At 36.5% G+C, this 19,596-nt stretch overlaps 3 protein-coding genes across 4 annotated transcripts in view; 1 reads left to right on the top strand and 2 right to left on the bottom strand.

Annotated features, from left to right (window-relative positions):
• Positions 1-3,122: 3,122 nt before the first annotated feature.
• Positions 3,123-5,295, bottom strand: LOC126882432 (transcription factor grauzone-like). Of its 2 annotated transcripts, none has more exons than XM_050647389.1 (2): positions 4,398-5,295; positions 3,123-3,769 (listed from the first exon to the last, which is right to left on the bottom strand). In XM_050647389.1, the coding sequence occupies exons 1-2, from the start codon at positions 4,715-4,717 to the stop codon at positions 3,376-3,378; spliced, it is 714 nt and encodes a 237-aa protein (XP_050503346.1). In that variant the 5' UTR covers positions 4,718-5,295; the 3' UTR covers positions 3,123-3,375. The 2 variants fall into 2 exon arrangements, with proteins under 2 accessions (XP_050503346.1, XP_050503347.1); XM_050647390.1 differs by lacking the exon at positions 4,398-5,295 and adding an exon at positions 4,080-4,390.
• A 10,276-nt stretch (positions 5,296-15,571) lies between these two features.
• LOC114328282 (zinc finger protein 28-like) lies at positions 15,572-16,252 on the bottom strand. The gene has a single exon (XM_028277096.2). The coding sequence runs from the start codon at positions 16,250-16,252 to the stop codon at positions 15,572-15,574; it is 681 nt and encodes a 226-aa protein (XP_028132897.1).
• Positions 16,253-16,919: 667 nt separating this feature from the next.
• The window catches only part of LOC114328281 (transcriptional repressor protein YY1), a 29,756-nt gene continuing 27,079 nt past the window's right edge, over positions 16,920-19,596 (top strand). Inside the window, exon 1 of the mRNA XM_028277095.2 lies at positions 16,920-17,617. Coding sequence (XP_028132896.1) covers positions 17,164-17,617 — 454 coding nt within the window. The 5' untranslated portion in view covers positions 16,920-17,163. The remainder of the gene's footprint in view (positions 17,618-19,596) is intronic.

The following is a 19,596-nucleotide window of genomic DNA, read 5'->3' as shown; positions in this document are numbered from 1 at the left end:
TGATGAAAAGTTCTCATGGTCACAACTCGATCGTATGGAGGATTTTCAAGATATAGAGGCACCAACTCGGAAAATTATAAGATTTACTGGGTATTCCAATTCCTTGAGTTACTGGTTATCAGGCAACATGTAGAAGTTTGGATCAAAGAAAAGTACAGTGGAACCCCGTTAACTCGGATTAATTGGGACCGCGGCCGATCCGGGTTATCGAAAATCCGGGTTAGCCGGAGAAAATGGCAAAAATTAATAAAATATGGTATGCTTACAGATAAACCCCGTTATAATTGTCACACAGATACTGGTAAACCACGTTCGCATTCCACACAAAACCACACATACAAAGCGTCGTCAAAAGTCTCATTCTTAGCTTTATTAGCTTTGCACCGATTAAACTGTCCTTTGCTATCATTTTAAAAAAAAAATTCTTCGATTTTAGTTCTATTTTTCTTCCAATCCGATACTGTAGATGTACCGACACCATAATATAATGCTGCAAGATTCACCTTTATCAATTCTACTTAATGCTTCTAGTTTCTTTTCCATTGTCACTACAACATTTTTACGTTTTGTTGCCCTTTTTGCCAAAATCTGAATAAATTTACGAACGATTACAAAACGGAAGCGAACAATAATACGACTTTACTACACACAATACCGTCTCTGATGTTATGTTATTTAATAACAGTGATGACTAAGACCATTGTTAAAAAAAGAATTTTAATAGTCTTTTCTAAACAATGCTAACACAGACAGTTTAAAAAAAAATAAAGGATAATACAGGTTCCTGTTGTTTTCGACAAGAATGTGGTGTATTATGAGTCATTTTTACTATGGTATATATGTAGTTCAATCCGGTTCCATTATCTCTCAAATATTATATTACATAGAGTTGGTACAAAACCTCGTGAACCTTGAAAATGCGTATGTATAACCGAAATAAAATGAAGCCAAAAACATACGACTATTTTATTTGCTGCGAATTGCGCGACAGGGTCCCATCTGCACCCTGATATTTTCAGTAATGTCGGATTCATCAATCGTTTCGTTCGTATATTGACGTCACCAAATGAAGAATTAGGTTCACGAGATTTTGTAACAGCAACACATTTTTATTGTTGAAATGTTTGTCTGATAAAAATCGGTCCGGGTTAGCCGGAGTTCCGGGTTATCGGGGTTCCACTGTACTAGTAGTCTAGGATTTTTTCCTGGCTATCCAATGGCGACCTTTACTTTGACCTTGACCTTCAACGGACGTCATCTTCTAGAGTTTCGAGGGTTTTCGACATTAAATTGATATAAACTGATTACTCTTGAGTTTTTGGAATCTCTAAACACGAATATGCCATCAGAATTGACCTCCGGAGCACGTGGTAGCCAGGGCCACTGCAAGGGACGTCATCTTCTAGAGTTTCGATGGTTCTCGGCATTTAATTGATGAAAATGAATTATATACTGGAGGGTTTTTTGAGGTCGCTAAACACGAATATGCCACCATAACCGACTCCCGGAGCCGAAGTAGTACCGAAAATCCTTAAAACTCCAAGAGTCTCTTTCTTTGACCTTGGAAACCAGGTGCTCCGGGAGTCAGTTCTGGTGGCATATTCGTGTTTAGCGACCTCAAAAAACCCTCCAGTAATTCATTTGCATCAAATAAATGCCAAAAACCATCGAAACTCTAGAAGATGATGTCCCTTGCATTGGCCCTAGCCACCACGTTCTCCGGAGGTCAATTCTGATGGCATGTCCGTGTTTAGCGATCCCAAAAACCCATGAGTACCTAATCTGTTTAAGTATATCAATTTAATGCTGAAAACCCTCGAAACTTGTAAAGGTTGCCATTGGATAGCCGGGAAAAAATCCTAGACTACTAGTACTTTTATTTAATCCAAACTTTTACATGTTGCGCAGATAACCAGTAACTCAGGGAATTAGAATACCCGGTAAATCTTATAATTTTCCGAGTTTGTGCCTCTATATCTTGAAAATTCTCCATACGATCGAGATGTGCCCATGAGAACTTTGTATCAGGATGCTTCAAAGAGTATTTTCCCAAAATATGGGTACCCCGTCAAAAAGCTCCGACATAATATCCCGCACACAAAATAGACTGCAGACAAAATAGCCGCGGAATAATAGCCCGCCGACAAAATAGCCCCGACAAAATAACCCCGACAAAATAGCCCCGACAAAAAAGCTCCCTTCAGAATTCATCATGAAATAATTCCTTAAAAATCCATTTTTAAATGAAAATGGAAATGGTAATTATCCTCTATTCAGATGTTTATCTTAACCACATTAAATAAAAATGGTCTTTTCAGAGAACTCGAGTCCTGTCTTCCCAGCCTGTTGAAAGTTTGAACATTTAAGCGAAAATCAATGTTTATTTATGATATAAACATTTTTTCTGTTTTCGGGCAACAGTAAAATGAATTTTAAATTAAATAAATTAAATATATTCTTCCTTTTTGTCAAATAATTTAAATTAAAAAAAGTTTTTGGACACCTTGTATAAATAATTATGTAATTGTTTATAAGAGGCTGTTTTAGCCGGGGCTATTTTAGCTGGGGCTGTTTTGACCGGGGCTATTTTGTGTGCGATCTATTTTGTCGGGGCTATTTTGTTTGCGGGCTATTTTATCGAGGCTATTTTGTGTTCGGGCTATTTTGACGGGGCTTTTATGACGGGGCTATTTTGACAGGTCACGCAAAATATGAACTAAATCCAATGGAACCTAATTTCCATAAGGTTTGTGCGGGGTACTTTCACTATAGATCCTTTTGAGATAGGTAGACAGAGAATAATAATAGAATAAATGAAAAATCAAACCTATATCATATGCTTTGAACATTAGGGGTGCACAGGCGCACAGCCAAGACACTGAAACTTTTTATGTTCCATATGGTTTATGAACCAACTATTCTAATAATAATATAAAGAAAAACAAAGCTAATAATGTGGGAAACTGACAAATGGTGTAAAATCGTAATTTAGTATGAATTTTCTCTGTACTATATGGAGATAAAGAATACTTATTTTCGTTGCAAACTGATAGGAAATGAATAAATATGCGATAAGTAAATTATTCAAGATGAAGCAGATATGCACAATGAAAAAAAGCAAATACAAAGAATAAAAAATTTATTAGCACCATAAAATACATATAGAAATATTTCATGAAATAAGCAACTAAACTAAATCCCAAGATTATGTATTAACTATTAAAACTACTACCACTAAATCATGAATATACAAAACCCAATTGAACCTCCATATACCTAATAATATACTCAATATACTTACTACAAACTGCTAAGTATTTATAACTTAAAAGTTCGATAAACCATATCTCTGATAGTGAATATTTCTGAATTTTTCTAATGTTTGGCAAAAAAGTGCTGCTGCAAATGCTCATTTGCTCTGAAAAGTCGATCACAATGTGGATGTGGACACTCAAATCTTAGATGTACCCGTCTATCATGGATGTCTCTTTCTTCAACAGATCCAAAGTAATCGTCACAGTGATTACATTCAAAATAGTGGGCGTCATCAATATGCTGCTGCATATGCTCAATTGCTCTGAACAGTATATTACAATTTGGACGTGGACACCTAAATCTTAGATGGACTCGTCTATCATGGATGTCTCTTTCTTCAGCAGATCCAAAGTAATCGTCACAGTGATCACATTCAAAATAGTGTGCGTCATCAATATGCTGCTGCATATGCTCAATTGCTCTGAACAGTATATTACAATTTGGACGTGGACACCTAAATCTTAGATGGACTCGTCTATCATGAATGTCTCTTTCTTCAGCAGATCCAAAGTAATCGTCACAGTGATCACATTCAAAATAGTGTGCGTCATCAATATGCTGCTGCATATGCTCTGAAAAGTCTATTATAATTTGGACGTGGACACCTAAATCTTAGATGGACCCGTCTATCATGGATGTCTCTTTCTTCAGCAGATCCAAAGTAATCGTCACAGTAACTACATTCAAAATGATGCGCGTCCTCAATATGCTGCTGCATATGCTCAATTGCTCTGAAAAGTCTATTACAATTTGGAAGTGAACACCTAAATCTTAGATGGACCCGTCTATCATGGATGTCTCTTTCTTCAGCAGATTCAAAGTAATCGTCGCAGTAGTTACATTCAAAATAATGTGCGTCATCAATATGCTGCTGCATATGCTCAATTGCTCTGAAAAGTCTATTACAATTTGAACGTGGACACCTAAATCTTAGATGGACCCGTCTATCATGGATGTCTCTTTCTTCAGCAGATTCAAAGTAATCGTCACAGTAGTTACATTCAACATAATGTGCGTCATCAATATGCTGCTGCATATGCTCAATTGCTCTGAAAAGTCTATTACAATTTGAACGTGGACACCTAAATCTTAGATGGACCCGTCTATCATGGATGTCTCTTTCTTCAGCAGATTCAAAGTAATCGTCACAGTAGTTACATTCAACATAATGTGCGTCATCAATATGCTGCTGCATATGCTCAATTGCTCTGAAAAGTCTATTACAATTTGAACGTGGACACCTAAATCTTAGATGTACCTGTCTATCATGGATGTTTCTTAGTTCGGCAGATGTAAAGGACTTGTCACAGTAATCGCATTCAAAATTGTGTTTGTCATCAATATGTTGCTTCATGTGTTCGTATTCTTTACAAACTTTATTACAAATTGCACAAGAATACATTTTAATTAGGTATGTAGTACTTAAAATAAAGAGAAAGAGTATAAAAACTATTTCCAATAAACCAAACTATGAACTTAAACTCTTGACAGCTACATTCAAATTAAATCTCTGTTATGATGAAATATCTATTTTTAGAAATGCATTATTGTTTTTATGCGTATCCAGCGTTACTATTAAGCGCAAAGTGCATACAGATTATCATATTATAGACTAGTCATCAGTGGTAAAAAACTGTAAAACCGTGGAATTTTAAGAATCAACACAGATTTTAATGAAAATTTGGATTCAAGCTCGGTTGACCCTCTTCTTCAAAATCTACCCTATGCCAACCGGGCTTTTGCCCTGGGGGTGAAAACAACCCCATCTAGGGGATGAAAAGGTTTTTTTTTGAAAAATGGCTTTGGCAGAGCCAATTAGCCAGACTTGTTTGTGATTGATTGCAGATTCATAGTCATAAATTTCTTATAAACATATAAGTACATTCTACAATATTATTTTTATAGATACATTGGTACATGTGTAGCTTTTTTTATTTTGTTTTTTTTTTATTATTTAATGTTTTTTTAATATATATTTTAATTTGTGCGAAACACTTTTTTTTACTTCTTTTTTTATTTTTGTTTCTATTTTTTTTTTCTTTTTTTTTATTTATTATTTTTTTGTTATTATTTTATTGTGTTTTTTTATATACATATTATTTTTTTAATTTTTTTCAAACCACATTAACAAATTATGCCTATTATATTACGTTTACAACTTGTATTTACATAATTTAACATGTTTATAAATGAGATGAAAAATTTCCATATCATTTGTAAATATTAAAGTATTGTAGCGGAAGAGAAATCTTGGCCGATCCCCGTATAACAGTAAACACCTCGAGAATGACGTAATCGGATGTGCTAGGCCTCGCCGGAGAATTCTGGAAGGTACGTCACGTAGGCGGAACAAGCCGATAGCTCGAGATGGGAGTCGATTGTTCCAGAATAACAGCTGGGTATAAATACGGGCATATTTTGTAAATAAGTTTAGTGTATAAGATAAATTCGTCTGTAACTTATATAAATAAAGTCGTATATAAATTACGAACCGCTAGTTTTATTGTAATTAGAAGTAATTACACTAATCACGCTACAGTTGGTGTCGGTGTTCGGTAAACTTAGTGCGATATAAATAAGTGAATTACAGAGAGACTTTAAAAGACTTTTGAACTTTATTCGTCGGGAATAACCGGAGTGCGTTAATTGTTCGGTATTCGGAAAGACTTTAAAAGACTTTTGGACTTTATTCGTCGGGAATAGTTTAAGTGCGTTGATTGTTCGGTATTCGGAAAGACTTTTAAAAGACATTTTGGAAAGTACGTGTGTGCCGACCAAAGATGTTGCTACGAGAACTTACAGTAAAACAGCTCCGTGAACAGCTAGAGGAACGGGATCTGGACAGCAGTGGGCTCAAGATAGTCCTACAAGCACGACTCGAGGAAGTCCTAACGAAGAACGGAGATGATCCAGAGACGTTCCACTTCCAGTCAGCAGAACAAGCAATCTTATCGAAATTAAAAACTGTTTCTGAAACGATTGATGATACTTCTAAGATAAGCAACGAGAAATTTGAAAGTGTTTCTCAAAAGATCGATGAAACTTCTAGAAAAAGCGACGAGAAACTTGAAGAAGTTTGTAAACAGAACAACGAAAAACTTGAAGAAGTTAGTAAAAAAAACAATGAGAAATTCGAAACCATTTCTCAAAAGATCGATGAAACTTCTAGAAAAAGCGATGAGAAATTTGAAAGTGTTTCTCAAGTAATAAAAGACGTTTGTAGACAGACCGACGAGAAATTTGAAGAAGTTTCCAGAACATTCGATAAGATACAGAAAAGTGTAGACGACAATAAAGAAATGCTAGAAGAGAAGATCAAACAACTAGAGAGCATGATAACTGATACAAAAGTACAACCATCAGTTAATGCAGTAGCTTTAGATCTTGTAGTGAAGGATGAAACACCGAGAGACGAAACATCGCATCATATGAGATTTAAATTACCACCATTCGATGGGAAGTCCTCTTGGTCCATATACCTTAGACAATTCGAAGCTATTGCGACCGCCAACCATTGGACCGAACAAGAAAAGGCTGTTTCCTTGACTGCTGCTTTGCGAGGTGATGCTGCAGATATATTAAGATCAATTCCTAAGGGTCAAGAAAAATGTTACCAGACCTTGTTCACTCGTCTAGAAAAACGCTATGGAGATGCCCATCTACAACAAGTATACAAAGCACAACTGAGAAATAGAAGTCAACGAGCAAGTGAGAATCTGCAAGAATTTGAAGCAGATGTGGCTCGTGTGGTGCGGTTGGCTTATCCGGAGGTGCCAGACAGCGTTTTAGAAGAAATTGCGGTAGATACCTTTGTCAATGGGCTGAAAGATAGTGAACTACAGAAAGCTTTACGACTAGCAAGACCGAAAGTTTTAGATGAAGCACTTGCTATTGCATTGGAACACGAAACGGCTAGTCAAACTTCACGAAGCCATAGAGTAAGAACCATTGAAGAAAGTGACGAACACAACGATGAACGTCTGGAGGAAATGATACGGAGAGTATTGAGTAATCAGATGCCAAAGAGACGCGAGCCTAGATGTTGGATTTGCGGAGACGTAGGCCACATTCGACGTAATTGTAAGAAGATCGTACAGCCGTCGGAAAACTAGAGCGGGTCGACACCAAGGGGCAACTGCCGACCTCGAGAACTAGAGCCCCCATAGTAACTGTCAACCTTACGTCCTCCGGTGGAATCCACAACTTATACATCGAAGGTCGTATCAATAATAGATGTAGATCATTTTTGGTGGATACAGGTGCAACGAGAACTATCGCACGTCCAGATGTAGTACGAGACCATAATAAATTATCACCTGCAACAGTAAAGCTTAGAACAGCAACTGGTGAGCTAATTAATACATATGGCGAGGCTAATATGTCAGTATCCATTGGCCAGACCACAGTTGAACATCAAGTATTAATTGCCGAGATCTCCGACGAGTTCATATTGGGGATGGACGTACTACGAAAAGTGGGGGCAATATTGGATGTTCAAAATGGAGTTCTCAGGATCAACGGTGAAGAGTTGCCCTTTCACGACGACAAAGAAGATGTCATCCGCTTACTAACTACATGCGACGTAACCATACCCGGTAATAGTGAGAAAATTCTGATGACCATGCTTGATGGACACTGCCGAGAGGGAAGTTTAAGGATGGTCGAAGATGTAGAAAATGTCGAGTTCCTAACGGCGAAAACTTTGGTAAAAGTTCGAGATGTCATCCCTGTAAGAGTTATGAATTTAAGGGAAACTGCTATTAAGTTAAGTAGAGGAGCTTTGATCGGACAGTGTGTTCCCGTGGCTTCAATTTGCTCTATGAATACCAATGAGAAATCATCAAAGTCAAAGTATCCAAAAGACCTTGTCGAGATGATCATTGAAAGATGCCAAGACCTTGACTATGAACGAACGGAAAAAGTAAGGTCTATGCTGATAGAGTATCAAGATGTTTTTGCTATTGATAAGAAGGATAAGGGCAAAACAAGCATAGTAACGCATAAAATAAATACCGGAGACGCTCAGCCAATCAGACAACGGCCTAGACGACTTCCATTTGCGAAAAGAGATGAGGCCGAAGAGATTATCAAGGATATGGACAAACAAGGAGTAATTGAACCATCGAACAGTCCATGGACATCACCAGTAGTTCTGGTAAAGAAGAAAGATGGTTCAACGCGTTTTTGTATCGACTACCGCCAGCTCAATGCGGTAACAAAAAAAGATAGTTATCCTTTGCCCAGAATAGACGATACATTGGATACTCTCTCCGGTTCTCGTTGGTTTTCCACACTCGATTTAAAAAGTGGATATTGGCAAGTAGACATGGAGCCAGCCGATCGGGAGAAAACCGCATTTTCGATAGGATCAGGGCTTTGGCAGTTCACGGCTATGCCGTTTGGTTTATGTAATGCCCCTGCCACATTTGAAAGATTAATGGAGGCCGTTTTAAGAGGTCTAACATGGAAAACATGCCTGGTTTACTTGGATGATGTAATTGTGGTTGGAAGGTCCTTTGATGAACATGCCAAGAATCTAATAGACGTCTTTCAACGATTGAGGGCAGCGAACTTGAAGTTAAGTCCGAAGAAATGTCACATGTTTCGACGAGAAGTTAAGTACTTAGGACATATTGTATCGAGTAATGGTGTAACAGCTGATCCTGAAAAGATTGATGCAATTAAAGATTGGCCAGTACCAAAAGATAAACATGAAATTAGAAGTTTCCTTGGCCTATGTACATATTACCGACGATTTGTCAAAGGATTTGCCAATATCTCCAAGCCCCTAACAAAGTTGATGGAGGAGGGCAAAGAATATACATGGAGTGAAGAGTGCCAAAAAGCTTTCGAACAACTACAAATGGCTCTGATCAGTGCACCGATATTAAGCTACCCGGGACAGGCAGGAAAATTTGTTTTGGATACCGATGCTAGCAACAGTGCTATAGGAGCTGTTCTCTCCCAAATCCAGGACGGACAGGAAAAAGTCATCGCTTATTTCAGCAAAGTCCTGTCAAAACCGGAAAGAAACTATTGCGTTACCAGAAGAGAACTGCTGGGTGTAGTGAAGGCTTGCGAACATTTCCATAAATACTTGTATGGCAGAAAGTTCCTTCTTCGCACCGATCACGCTGCTCTAAAATGGCTCATACAATTCCGTAATCCAGAGGGCCAGATGGCAAGATGGTTAGAACGATTACAAGAATATGATTACGAGATAGAACACAGGGCCGGAAGAGTTCACTCAAATGCTGATGCCCTTTCGAGACGACCATGCAGTGCGAATTGTAATCACTGTGCCAAATTAGAGAAACGATTTTGCCCCGTGAGACGAACCACCGTAATTAATGAGCAATGGCAGCCCCAACAGTTACAAGACGCCCAAGAAGATGATCCATGTATAAAAAGAGTATTGGATTGGATGCGGCAAGGTGAGAGACCTAGTTGGCAGAACATTAGTGCATGTAGTCCAGAAGTCAAGGCCTACTGGAGCCAATGGAATTGCCTGGTACTAAAAGATGATCTTCTGTACAGAACCTTTGAGAACGATGATGGTACAGAATCTAAGCTTCAGTTAATTGTACCTAAAAGTAAAGTGTCAGAAGTATTGCGTCAGTTGCATGACGGTACATCAGGTGGACACTTTGGTATTACGAAGACTCTGCAAAAGGTTCGAGAACGGTTCTATTGGGTGAACTGTAAAGATGATGTAAGAAGATGGTGCCGAAAATGTGAACTGTGTGCATCCGGTAATGGTCCGGTTGGTAAAAAGAGAGCACCCATGAGACAGTACAATGTTGGAAGTCCTATGGAAAGAGTAGCTATCGACATTGCAGGTCCATTTCCAGAAACCGATGCTGGAAATAAATACATCCTGGTAGCTATGGATTATTTTACAAAATGGACTGAGGCCTATGCATTACCAAATCAAGAAGCTGCTACCGTTGCAGAGGTACTTGTTAAAGAATTCTTTAGCCGATTTGGTGTTCCCTTGGAGATCCACTCCGACCAAGGGCGAAACTTTGAGTCAGCTCTTTTCCAAAACGTTTGTAAATTGATTGGTGCCAATAAGACCAGAACAACACCCCTGCATCCTCAATCAGATGGGATGGTCGAGAGGATGAACCGAACGATGGGTAAACACTTGTCCAAAGTTGTATCTGAACATCAGCGAGATTGGGACCAACACATTCATTTATTCCTGATGGCCTACCGCTCGGCCGTAAATGAAACTACAGGTCAAACACCAACCTGCCTGATGTTGGGTCGTGAAGTTCGGTTGCCCTGCGACCTAGAGTTTGGCTGCGGACCTTCCGAGGAACATGTTGCAGGCGAAGACTACGTTGACCGCCTGAAATTACGAATGAACAACATTCATGAACTTGCCCGACAACACATCCAGATAGCCAGTGACAGAATGAAAGATCAATATGATTCTCGATGCAAGAATGAAAGCTTCGAAGTAGGTGATCTTGTCTGGCTTTATAATCCGCAACGTCGTCGAGGCTTATGTCCTAAACTGCAAAGACAATGGGAAGGTCCATATGAAGTTAAGAAGAAAATAAATGACGTAATATATAGAATTAAGAAGTTGCCAAACGGTAAACCAAAAGTTATTCACATAAATCGTCTTGCACCATATGCTGGCTCAAATGAAACAGAAGAAGCACGAGTCCTCCAACAGATGAAAGATGTCGCACAGCCAAGTTTTAATCAATTTATGTCAAATTACGCAGCGAGAAAGAGTGCTAGATTCGGCGTGACCACAGAAGTTCAGCAAGATCTGTTTGGTGTTCCAGAAAACGTCTCTCTGGCCCACTGTGTTGCCCAAGACCTCGAGATGACTAAAGGAATATCGTCCGTATTCAATAGAAAGTTCGGCCGCCTGGACGAGTTAAGAAATCAGCAGCCTAAAATTGGAAGAGTACTGCGATTGGAAGATGGTCCTCGATCTTTGCTGTATATGGTGACCAGAAAGTATTATACGGACACGCCAAGCTACGAGAACATATGGCGTGCTCTAACTAATTTGAAGAAAATCGTGTGTAATTATGACATCAAAAATTTGGCTTTACCAAAAATAGGCCATGCAGTAGAAAATCTGGATTGGAAGATTGTGAGAAGCATGCTTGAAGTGGTCTTCAGAGGAACTGGTGTACAAATCACTGTGTGTTGCATGAACCCGAAGATGTCGTACCCTTCAAAGACAGTAGACTGTTATTTCTTCTTGAAGGGTGTATGCAGAGCTGGAGAGTCGTGTAGATTCCGCCATCCTGGGCCTTCATTTAGAGTTGCTGATCGAGACGCTCAGATCTTAAGAGGGGAGCAGTGTAGCGGAAGAGAAATCTTGGCCGATCCCCGTATAACAGTAAACACCTCGAGAATGACGTAATCGGATGTGCTAGGCCTCGCCGGAGAATTCTGGAAGGTACGTCACGTAGGCGGAACAAGCCGATAGCTCGAGATGGGAGTCGATTGTTCCAGAATAACAGCTGGGTATAAATACGGGCATATTTTGTAAATAAGTTTAGTGTATAAGATAAATTCGTCTGTAACTTATATAAATAAAGTCGTATATAAATTACGAACCGCTAGTTTTATTGTAATTAGAAGTAATTACACTAATCACGCTACAGTATTAAGGTTTATTGGGAAAAACATTTTCAATCTTTTAATTCCTTATAAAGGTCGTTTATGTTATTTATGTTTAAATCCATTCTAATATGACATGTGTTAGATCTCCGATTTTGCCACAAGTACAATTGGGAGTATCTGACAAGCCGATTCTATGCATGTAATATGGCGTAAGAGCATGATTGGCTCTCAGCCGATTAATGGTCTTTATAAAATGTCTGTTATATTCTGTGTAAAACCATCTTTTTGAGAATATCCTAGGGTTACAATGAGCAAAATTTGAGCCAGTATTACATTCTCTGTAATGCAATTGCCAATTATTTTTAAGTTTTTGTCTGCTAAAAGTATCAATATCTGAAGCTGGAATTATATTTTTGTTTATTTTTTCTCCGATCACATAAGCTGATTTAGCAAAATTGTCAACTATTTCATTGCCTTTTATTCCCGAATGACCCTTAATCCAAGCAATTGTTACATTTACTCCTAATTGTGTAATTTCAAACAGAGTTTTAAGTATATTCAATTCAATGTGGTTTATGTGTTTGATGACTGTTTGAATGTTACTTAATCTGTCCACCACGCTTTTACTGTCAGTAAATATAACATAATTGCTAGTTGGATTCAGTAGTACATACTGAACAGCAAACATTACTGCTATCAAAAAGGTTTTCAATCAAAATAACTACATATATGGAAGTCGATAGATTGACCAATTCTGAGAAAATTTTGTTCTATAAAATTTTTTTTACAAAGTTGATAGCGATTTAGCGATTGAAACTACACGTTCATAACCATTTTTCATAAGTAACTTAAAAATTTTAATTATTTTAACTTTAAAAACTGTGGTTGAAAGACCAAATAAACCCAATAACGACTAAGTTATTGCTCTTTAAAAGATGCGTTATTTTCGAAGAACCTCGAAATGGCGAACCTTCAATCTCAAATAACTCGAATGTGGTGCAATTTTTTTGGAAAAACTTAGCAGACATCTTTTAAAGTTCATTAAAAACCTTTCCAATGAGCTCTGATAAAAGTTTTTTGCATAAGAACTGACTGACTTAAAATGACAAAAATATAGTCGCTTCCTTTTTTTTTAAATCTAACAATTAAAGCCTCGTCATTATATAATCCTAATAGAAATTAATAGCTCCCCTCTTGAAATTAACTTCATATAGGTATAATTGATACGATCCATGTGATTTGATCGGTTTGTAATCCTTAGTTTAGAAAAAAATAGTTGATTAAATCGAAAATGACATTTTTATAATTAAAAAAAAGTGCATTTTTCTTAAATAAACCTAAAAGTGTTCATAATACAAAAAAAAATCAAAATTTTCAGTAAAAAAATCTAAACTAAACTATAAATACCAAGATTACGAAAATCTACCACTACTAACATAAATAATTAAGAAATGAAAGTATACAATCCAATTAAACCTCATACCTCATGAGTAGGTATGTGGTATCTACATATAGGTACAAGGTGTTTCATTAAGAATTGTCCATATAGTAACTGGAGAAACCTTAGCACAAAATACGAAGATTTAACCTAATACACTTAAATAAAATATTCCTCCTTACCGAGATACAGAGTGTTTTATTTCTAATATTCTAAAATGATTTTAGCCCATTGCTAACAACTTTCAATATTTTTTGTTCAAACTTGACAAACAGTTTACACATGTAAAGATACTTTAACTAGTGTTAAAAGATAGTTTTCTCGTTTTCTGCTGTTACCAGAGGCGTGCTGTAGGGATATATACTTCATTTTCCCCGCCTTTTCTCCCTCACAAGATCCGCCACTGTCGTACCTAATAATCATTTCAGCATGTTTTTTTATTCTTCGTTACTTTTTATGTAAATTTCATCCTTTTCTCAATGCGATAGAGTAAGTAGTTTTCAAGTTATTTGCGTTTAAAATACATATCTAATCTTATTGAATTCATTACCTTTAAACTCAAATAACTTGACAACTATACTTAGTCAGTCTATCCCATTGAGACAAAAGATGATAAATATTTACGTGAAAAGTAACAAAGAATCTAAAAACATGTTGAAATGATTATTACGACAGTGGCGTAGATTGTGAGGGGAAAAATGAGGTATAGGTATATCCCTACAGCACGCCTCTGGTAACAGCAGAAAACTATCTTTTAACACTAGTTCAAGTATCTTAACATGTGTAAACTGTGTGTCAAGTTTGAACAAAAAATATTGAAAGTTGTTAAAGTAAAGGGCTAAAATCATTTTAGAATATTTGAAATAAAACACCCTGTATCTCGGTAAGGAAGAATATTTTATTTAAGTGTTTTAGATTAAATCTTCGTATTTTGTGCTAAGGTTTCTCCAGTTACTATACGGACAATTCTTAATGAAACACCCTGTACGTCCACGGTGTCCAGAAACTCTACCGACACACGAAGACAGGAGATTCCTCAGATAATTTTAAGACAGTTTAACCCAATTCACCTAGTCCGAAAATGCTTCTTATGGGAGCTAGAGCTCTTTGAAGATGGCGTCATGAAATTAGTTTTTCTTAAATACCTCCAGAACGCTTCTATTTAGAAAAACGAAAATTGGTATGCATATTTACTTTTCAGAGATGAATCGATTCCATCCATTGCAAATTTCTAGTACAGGTCATAGGCGTCCGTTTTGGGTGGAGCAACGGGTATTTTATCGCATAACTTTTTTATCCTTAACTTTTATGCATTTTTGACACCGGATTATTAAATTGTGAGGTATTCTAGTACTAAAAGATACTCTTGCTTTGAGTCGGTAGGACACACCGTTTTCTAGAAAAATCGATTTGAAAGTTTTTCGTTTTTGGAATTTGAAAAAAAAATTGAAAGAACTTTTCAACAAAAAACGAAGTATTTTACCAACATAAAGTAAGAGTAACTTTTAGTACTCGAATACCTCATAATTTAATAATCTAGTGTCAAGAATGCTCAAAAATTCAAGACAAAAAAGTTATGCTATAAAATAACTGTTGACCTACCCAAAACGGACGCCTATGACCAGTACTAGAAATTCGCAATTAATGAAATCGATTTATCTCTGGAATATAAATAAATGTACCAGTTTTCGTCTTTCTAAACAGTTTTTTTTTTTTTAATTTTTTTTTTAATAAAAAGCGAAAAATTTTCAAATCGAGTTTTCTAGAAAACGGTGTGTCCTACCGATTTAAACCAAGAGTACCTTTTAGTACTAGAATACTCCACAATTTCATAATCCAGTGTCAGAAATGCATAAAAGTTAAAGATAAAAAAGTTATGCGATAAAATATCCGTTGCCCTACCCAAAATGGACACCTATGATCTGTACTAGAAATTTGCAATGGATGGATTAGATTTATATCTTGTAGATAAATACGCGTACCAATTTTTGTTTTTCTAAATAGAAGCGTTCTGGAGGTATTTAAGAAAAACTAATTACAAGACGCCATCTTCAAAGAGCTCTAGCTCCCTTAGGAAGCATTTTCGGACTAAGTGAATTGGGTTAAATTATCTTAAAATTATCTGAAGAATCTACTGTCTTCGTTTGTCGGTAGAGTTTCTTGAGACCCTGTATACCTATATCTATATTAAAAATTTAGAACTTGATAATGTTTGATAAATTAATAATGTTTATCATTAATATGCTGCTGCATATGCTGATCTGCCCTAAAAAGTCTATCACAATATGGACACTCAAATAGATGGACCTGTCTGTAGTGATCATCTCGTTCTTCAACAGATATGAAGTAATCACCACAGTGATCGCATTCAAAACGATGTTGGTCATTAATATGCTCCTCCATATGCTCTTCTGCCCTGAAAAGTCTATCACAATATGGACACTCAAATAGATGGACCTGTCTCTCATGATCATCTCTTTCTTCAGTAGATGCAAAGTAATCGTCACAGTAATTGCATTTGGAATGTGCTGAAAACATATGCCGCTTCATATGCCTAACTGCCCTGAAAAGCCTATTGCAATACGGACACTCAAATGTTAGATGTACCTGTCTATCATGATCATCTCTTTCTTCAATAGATAGAAAGCGATCGTCACAGTAATTGCATTTACAATAATGTTTTGCAAACATATGCTGCTCCATGTGCTGATGTGCTCTGAAAAGCCTATCACAATGTGGAGACTCAAATAGATGGACTTGTCTCTCATGACCATCTCTTTCTTCCATACATGCAAAGTAATCGCCACAGCAATCACATTTGGAATAATGTTTTGCATACATATGCTGCACCATGTGCTCATATGCCCTGAAATCTCTATTACAATATGCACAAGAATACATTTTTTTCCTTACAATAAGAGTATAATAAAAATGATTTCTATAGAAACCAAACTATGAACTTGACAGCTATGTTCAAATTATATCACTGTAACTGTGGCAATGTGGGCAGTAGGTAACTTGATTTCATAGAGAAATAACAACAAGGCTTGATTTCATGATTATCTACTAAAATATTTGGAATTAGTCTATCAGATGTGCACAGCAAATGGAAGATATTTAGATTTACCTAGGTGAATCCCAGAAATGAAATATCAATATGAATTACTGTTTTTATGCATTTGCATATCCAGGTATAATATCTTATTATCACATCAATCATCAATTTCTTATTTCTACACGTTTCTGTCACTTATTCCAGAAAAAGCCAAATCAGCTAAAAAAAATGTTGGTCATTAATCATAAATCATAATAGATAAATGAGCAAGCAAAAAAACAATTCTACTTTATGTTCTGTGATTATATTTATACAAATATTTGTTTTATGTGCCCACTGCTATCTGGTTTCGTATAACAATATTTATTTTAATTTGAAATTAATAATTTAAATTTTGATGTACAAAACCGTTGATTGACAAAACACAAATATAATAACCAATAACCTATTTCCTATTTTTAATGCAATTTTCTGTAATAATTGCTTCAATTTTTACACTATACCTTCATAGATGGCGAGACTTTCATTTATTTATGCGAACTCAGTATACACGTCACTCTCTAAAAATTCGTTCATTTTAGTATGTGCCAGAAAGAGAGCACGTATGAATTAGTATGTCCATCCTCCTAAATTTCCTAGAACTTGTTTGGACTGAGACGCAGTTTTGTTCCCGTTAGACAGTTTTCGCCGCCATTGTTGTGTTGTGAGTGGCCATATTTGTCGACCATCTTTTATAAACAAAATAGGAGCCATAGTCATGGCGGACCATCAAAATATTATGTGTGAAGTAGAAATTCAACCGGACATCCAAGAATGCGTCGAAATAGAAGCTATACCTGTAGATATGACCGACAACTGCGATACTATCGTAGAATGTGGAGAACCGATGATGTCAATGCAGTCTTTAGAAGGTAGAGACATTATTTTAGAGGCACAAGAGGAAATTATAGACGATTCCGGGGATCCTTTAAATTTGTATGATGTACCTGTGCCTGACTCGTCTGATTTGTATGTCGAATCTTCTCCAGGACCTTCTAAACGAAAGAAAGCCGTGAAAAACCGTGGCGTGCTCGCTCGACGCGAGAATGAAATTTTGCTCAGTGAAATGCATGTCGAAGCGAAGCCTCGAAAATGGGAACAGAAACAAGTGCAAATCAAAACGATGGAAGGCGAGTTTTCCGTAACAATGTGGGCTTCAGGAACAAGCGACGGTATGTACATATTTAGTATTTGTCTTCCGGTAGTTCAATTTTCACTAAGGAATTTCATGATTTTCATGCTCGATTGATTTACAGCATCAAGGTCACTTGTTTAAACATATCTATGAACTGTTAGGGTAGTTTAGTTACGTTATTAAGATCAAAACTTTAAAAAATTTGGTCAATTTGTAGTTTGTTTTGATTTGGAGCAGCCATCACTGTAAAATCTGCCATACTTTTAAATGGCCGATGAAAATAATCATGGTGGACAATTATGGCGGATGTCCATGTTTGCAAAAAAGATAAAAATTAAATTTTCTGTATAGGGTACGAACTTATATTTCTTTTTATATACCAGCAGATGCAATTTAGTTAAAAAGTCTAACATAATTGTTTAATTAATTAAAATTGAGTCCAGAATTGTCATTTCTATTTTTAGAATCTATTTGACATCTGCGCAAACGTCATAATTATTACCGCTGGTATTTGAATTGTTGCCCTTTTAGTAATAATTATTATTGTACATAAGCATAATAGGTCTGGATCCCGCGTATGAAAAAAAAGTTGATTAATAGCAAGCTGAAAATTTGTTAATAGCTTAAGGGTGTCTAGTCGGATAAACTTTGATATATGGGAACACTGGAACAGGGGCAGTTTTAATTGTGGAACAGGTTAAAAATTTGGAACGGTCACACCACGAAAACGGCACATTTATTTTGTCCGACAGAACATACTTATACTCTCCGAACAGAGATTAAACTCTCATGCAAAAATCAGACTGCTATTTATCACCTGTCATAATTGCTGTCATTTGACATATTCTACATGTTACACTCATTAAAACGCCCATTTGGTGATAAATAGCAGACTGATTTTTGCATGAGAGTTTAATCTCTGTTCGAAGAGTTTAAGTCTGTTCTGTCGGACAAAATAAATGTGCCGTTTTCGTGGTGTGACCGTTCCAAATTTTTAACCTGTTCCACAATTAAAACTGCCCCTGTTCCAGTGTTCCCATATATCAAAGTTTATCCGACTAGAAACCCTTAAACTATTAACAAATTTTCAGCTTGCTATTAATCAACTTTTTTTTCATACGCGGGATCCAGACCTATAATAATAAATTACATAAATTGTTTAGCTGTGTTTACTGTGAACTGTTATTACTAATATAATATGATACTACATTTGAAATGTAAAAGATTCAATGATGAATAATTTCATATGGGAATATAAACATAAACAGGGTAAATTATAGGTTTGTTCCAACATGAACTTTTGGACGGCCCAGAAACCGTCACGAAACTACTTGTACCGTTTGTTGTGCGCATGTTCGTAATTGTATCGCCCAGTTATCGTCCCATGACGGTAATCATATATTTGTCATTTTTATTGGTGACAGCTTGTGTGCTTTTAGTCGATCAAAGGCTCAAAAACTTTAAAGAATTAAGTCCTAGTGCGCAAGTCAGTCCAACCAGCACATTATGCATTTGCCCGATTACTGAAATGATCATCACGAAACCATCACCCAAAGATCACATTTCTTGTTGGAACAGTGGGAAGGACGATCCGATGACGATCATATTCTTGTTGGAACAGATTTTGTTTACTGCGCAGGACCATTACCGTTTCGTGACGGTTCTCGGTCGTGTTGGAACAAACCTTATATCTTTAATTGAACATATATATTTTTCATATCTTTATAGTCCTAAGAAGTTGTTCTGAACTGTTCCAAAACTAAAAGGTTCTTTTGTGCAAATGCTGTTTAATATAGTGGTAGAGGTCTACATACTGAAGTCTATGGTAGACCTCTTTTCAACGAAACAAAGGCTGTTAGCTTCATAGCTTCTTTTACGTAAGTGTAACTTTTTCCTTGTATATCACTAAAAGTTTCAATACCTGGCGTTAGCTGATGCTATAGCAATAATAACAAGAAGCAAACAGGAAGTGATATGGATAACTAAAGAATTAGAAGAAAAGCCATAAAAAAGGAC

Source organism: Diabrotica virgifera, chromosome 3 (assembly GCF_917563875.1).
Source record: "Diabrotica virgifera virgifera chromosome 3, PGI_DIABVI_V3a".
NCBI classification, from domain to species: Eukaryota; Metazoa; Arthropoda; class Insecta; order Coleoptera; family Chrysomelidae; genus Diabrotica; species Diabrotica virgifera.
Note: the sequence above shows the minus strand (reverse complement) of the source record. Positions and strands in the feature narration are given on the sequence as shown.

What these genes read in the sequence shown, in the direction of transcription:
- LOC114328282 (XM_028277096.2), bottom strand. Translation starts at nt 16,252, where the DNA reads ATGTATTCTTGTGCATATTGTAATAGAGATTTCAGGGCATATGAGCAC.
- LOC126882432 (XM_050647389.1), bottom strand. Translation starts at nt 4,717, where the DNA reads ATGTATTCTTGTGCAATTTGTAATAAAGTTTGTAAAGAATACGAACAC. An exon ending in CGGGTCCATCTAAGATTTAG is followed by an intron (nt 3,770 to 4,397) that starts GTGTCCACGTTC and finishes TCTAAGATTTAG; the next exon opens with GTGTCCACGTCCAAATTGTA.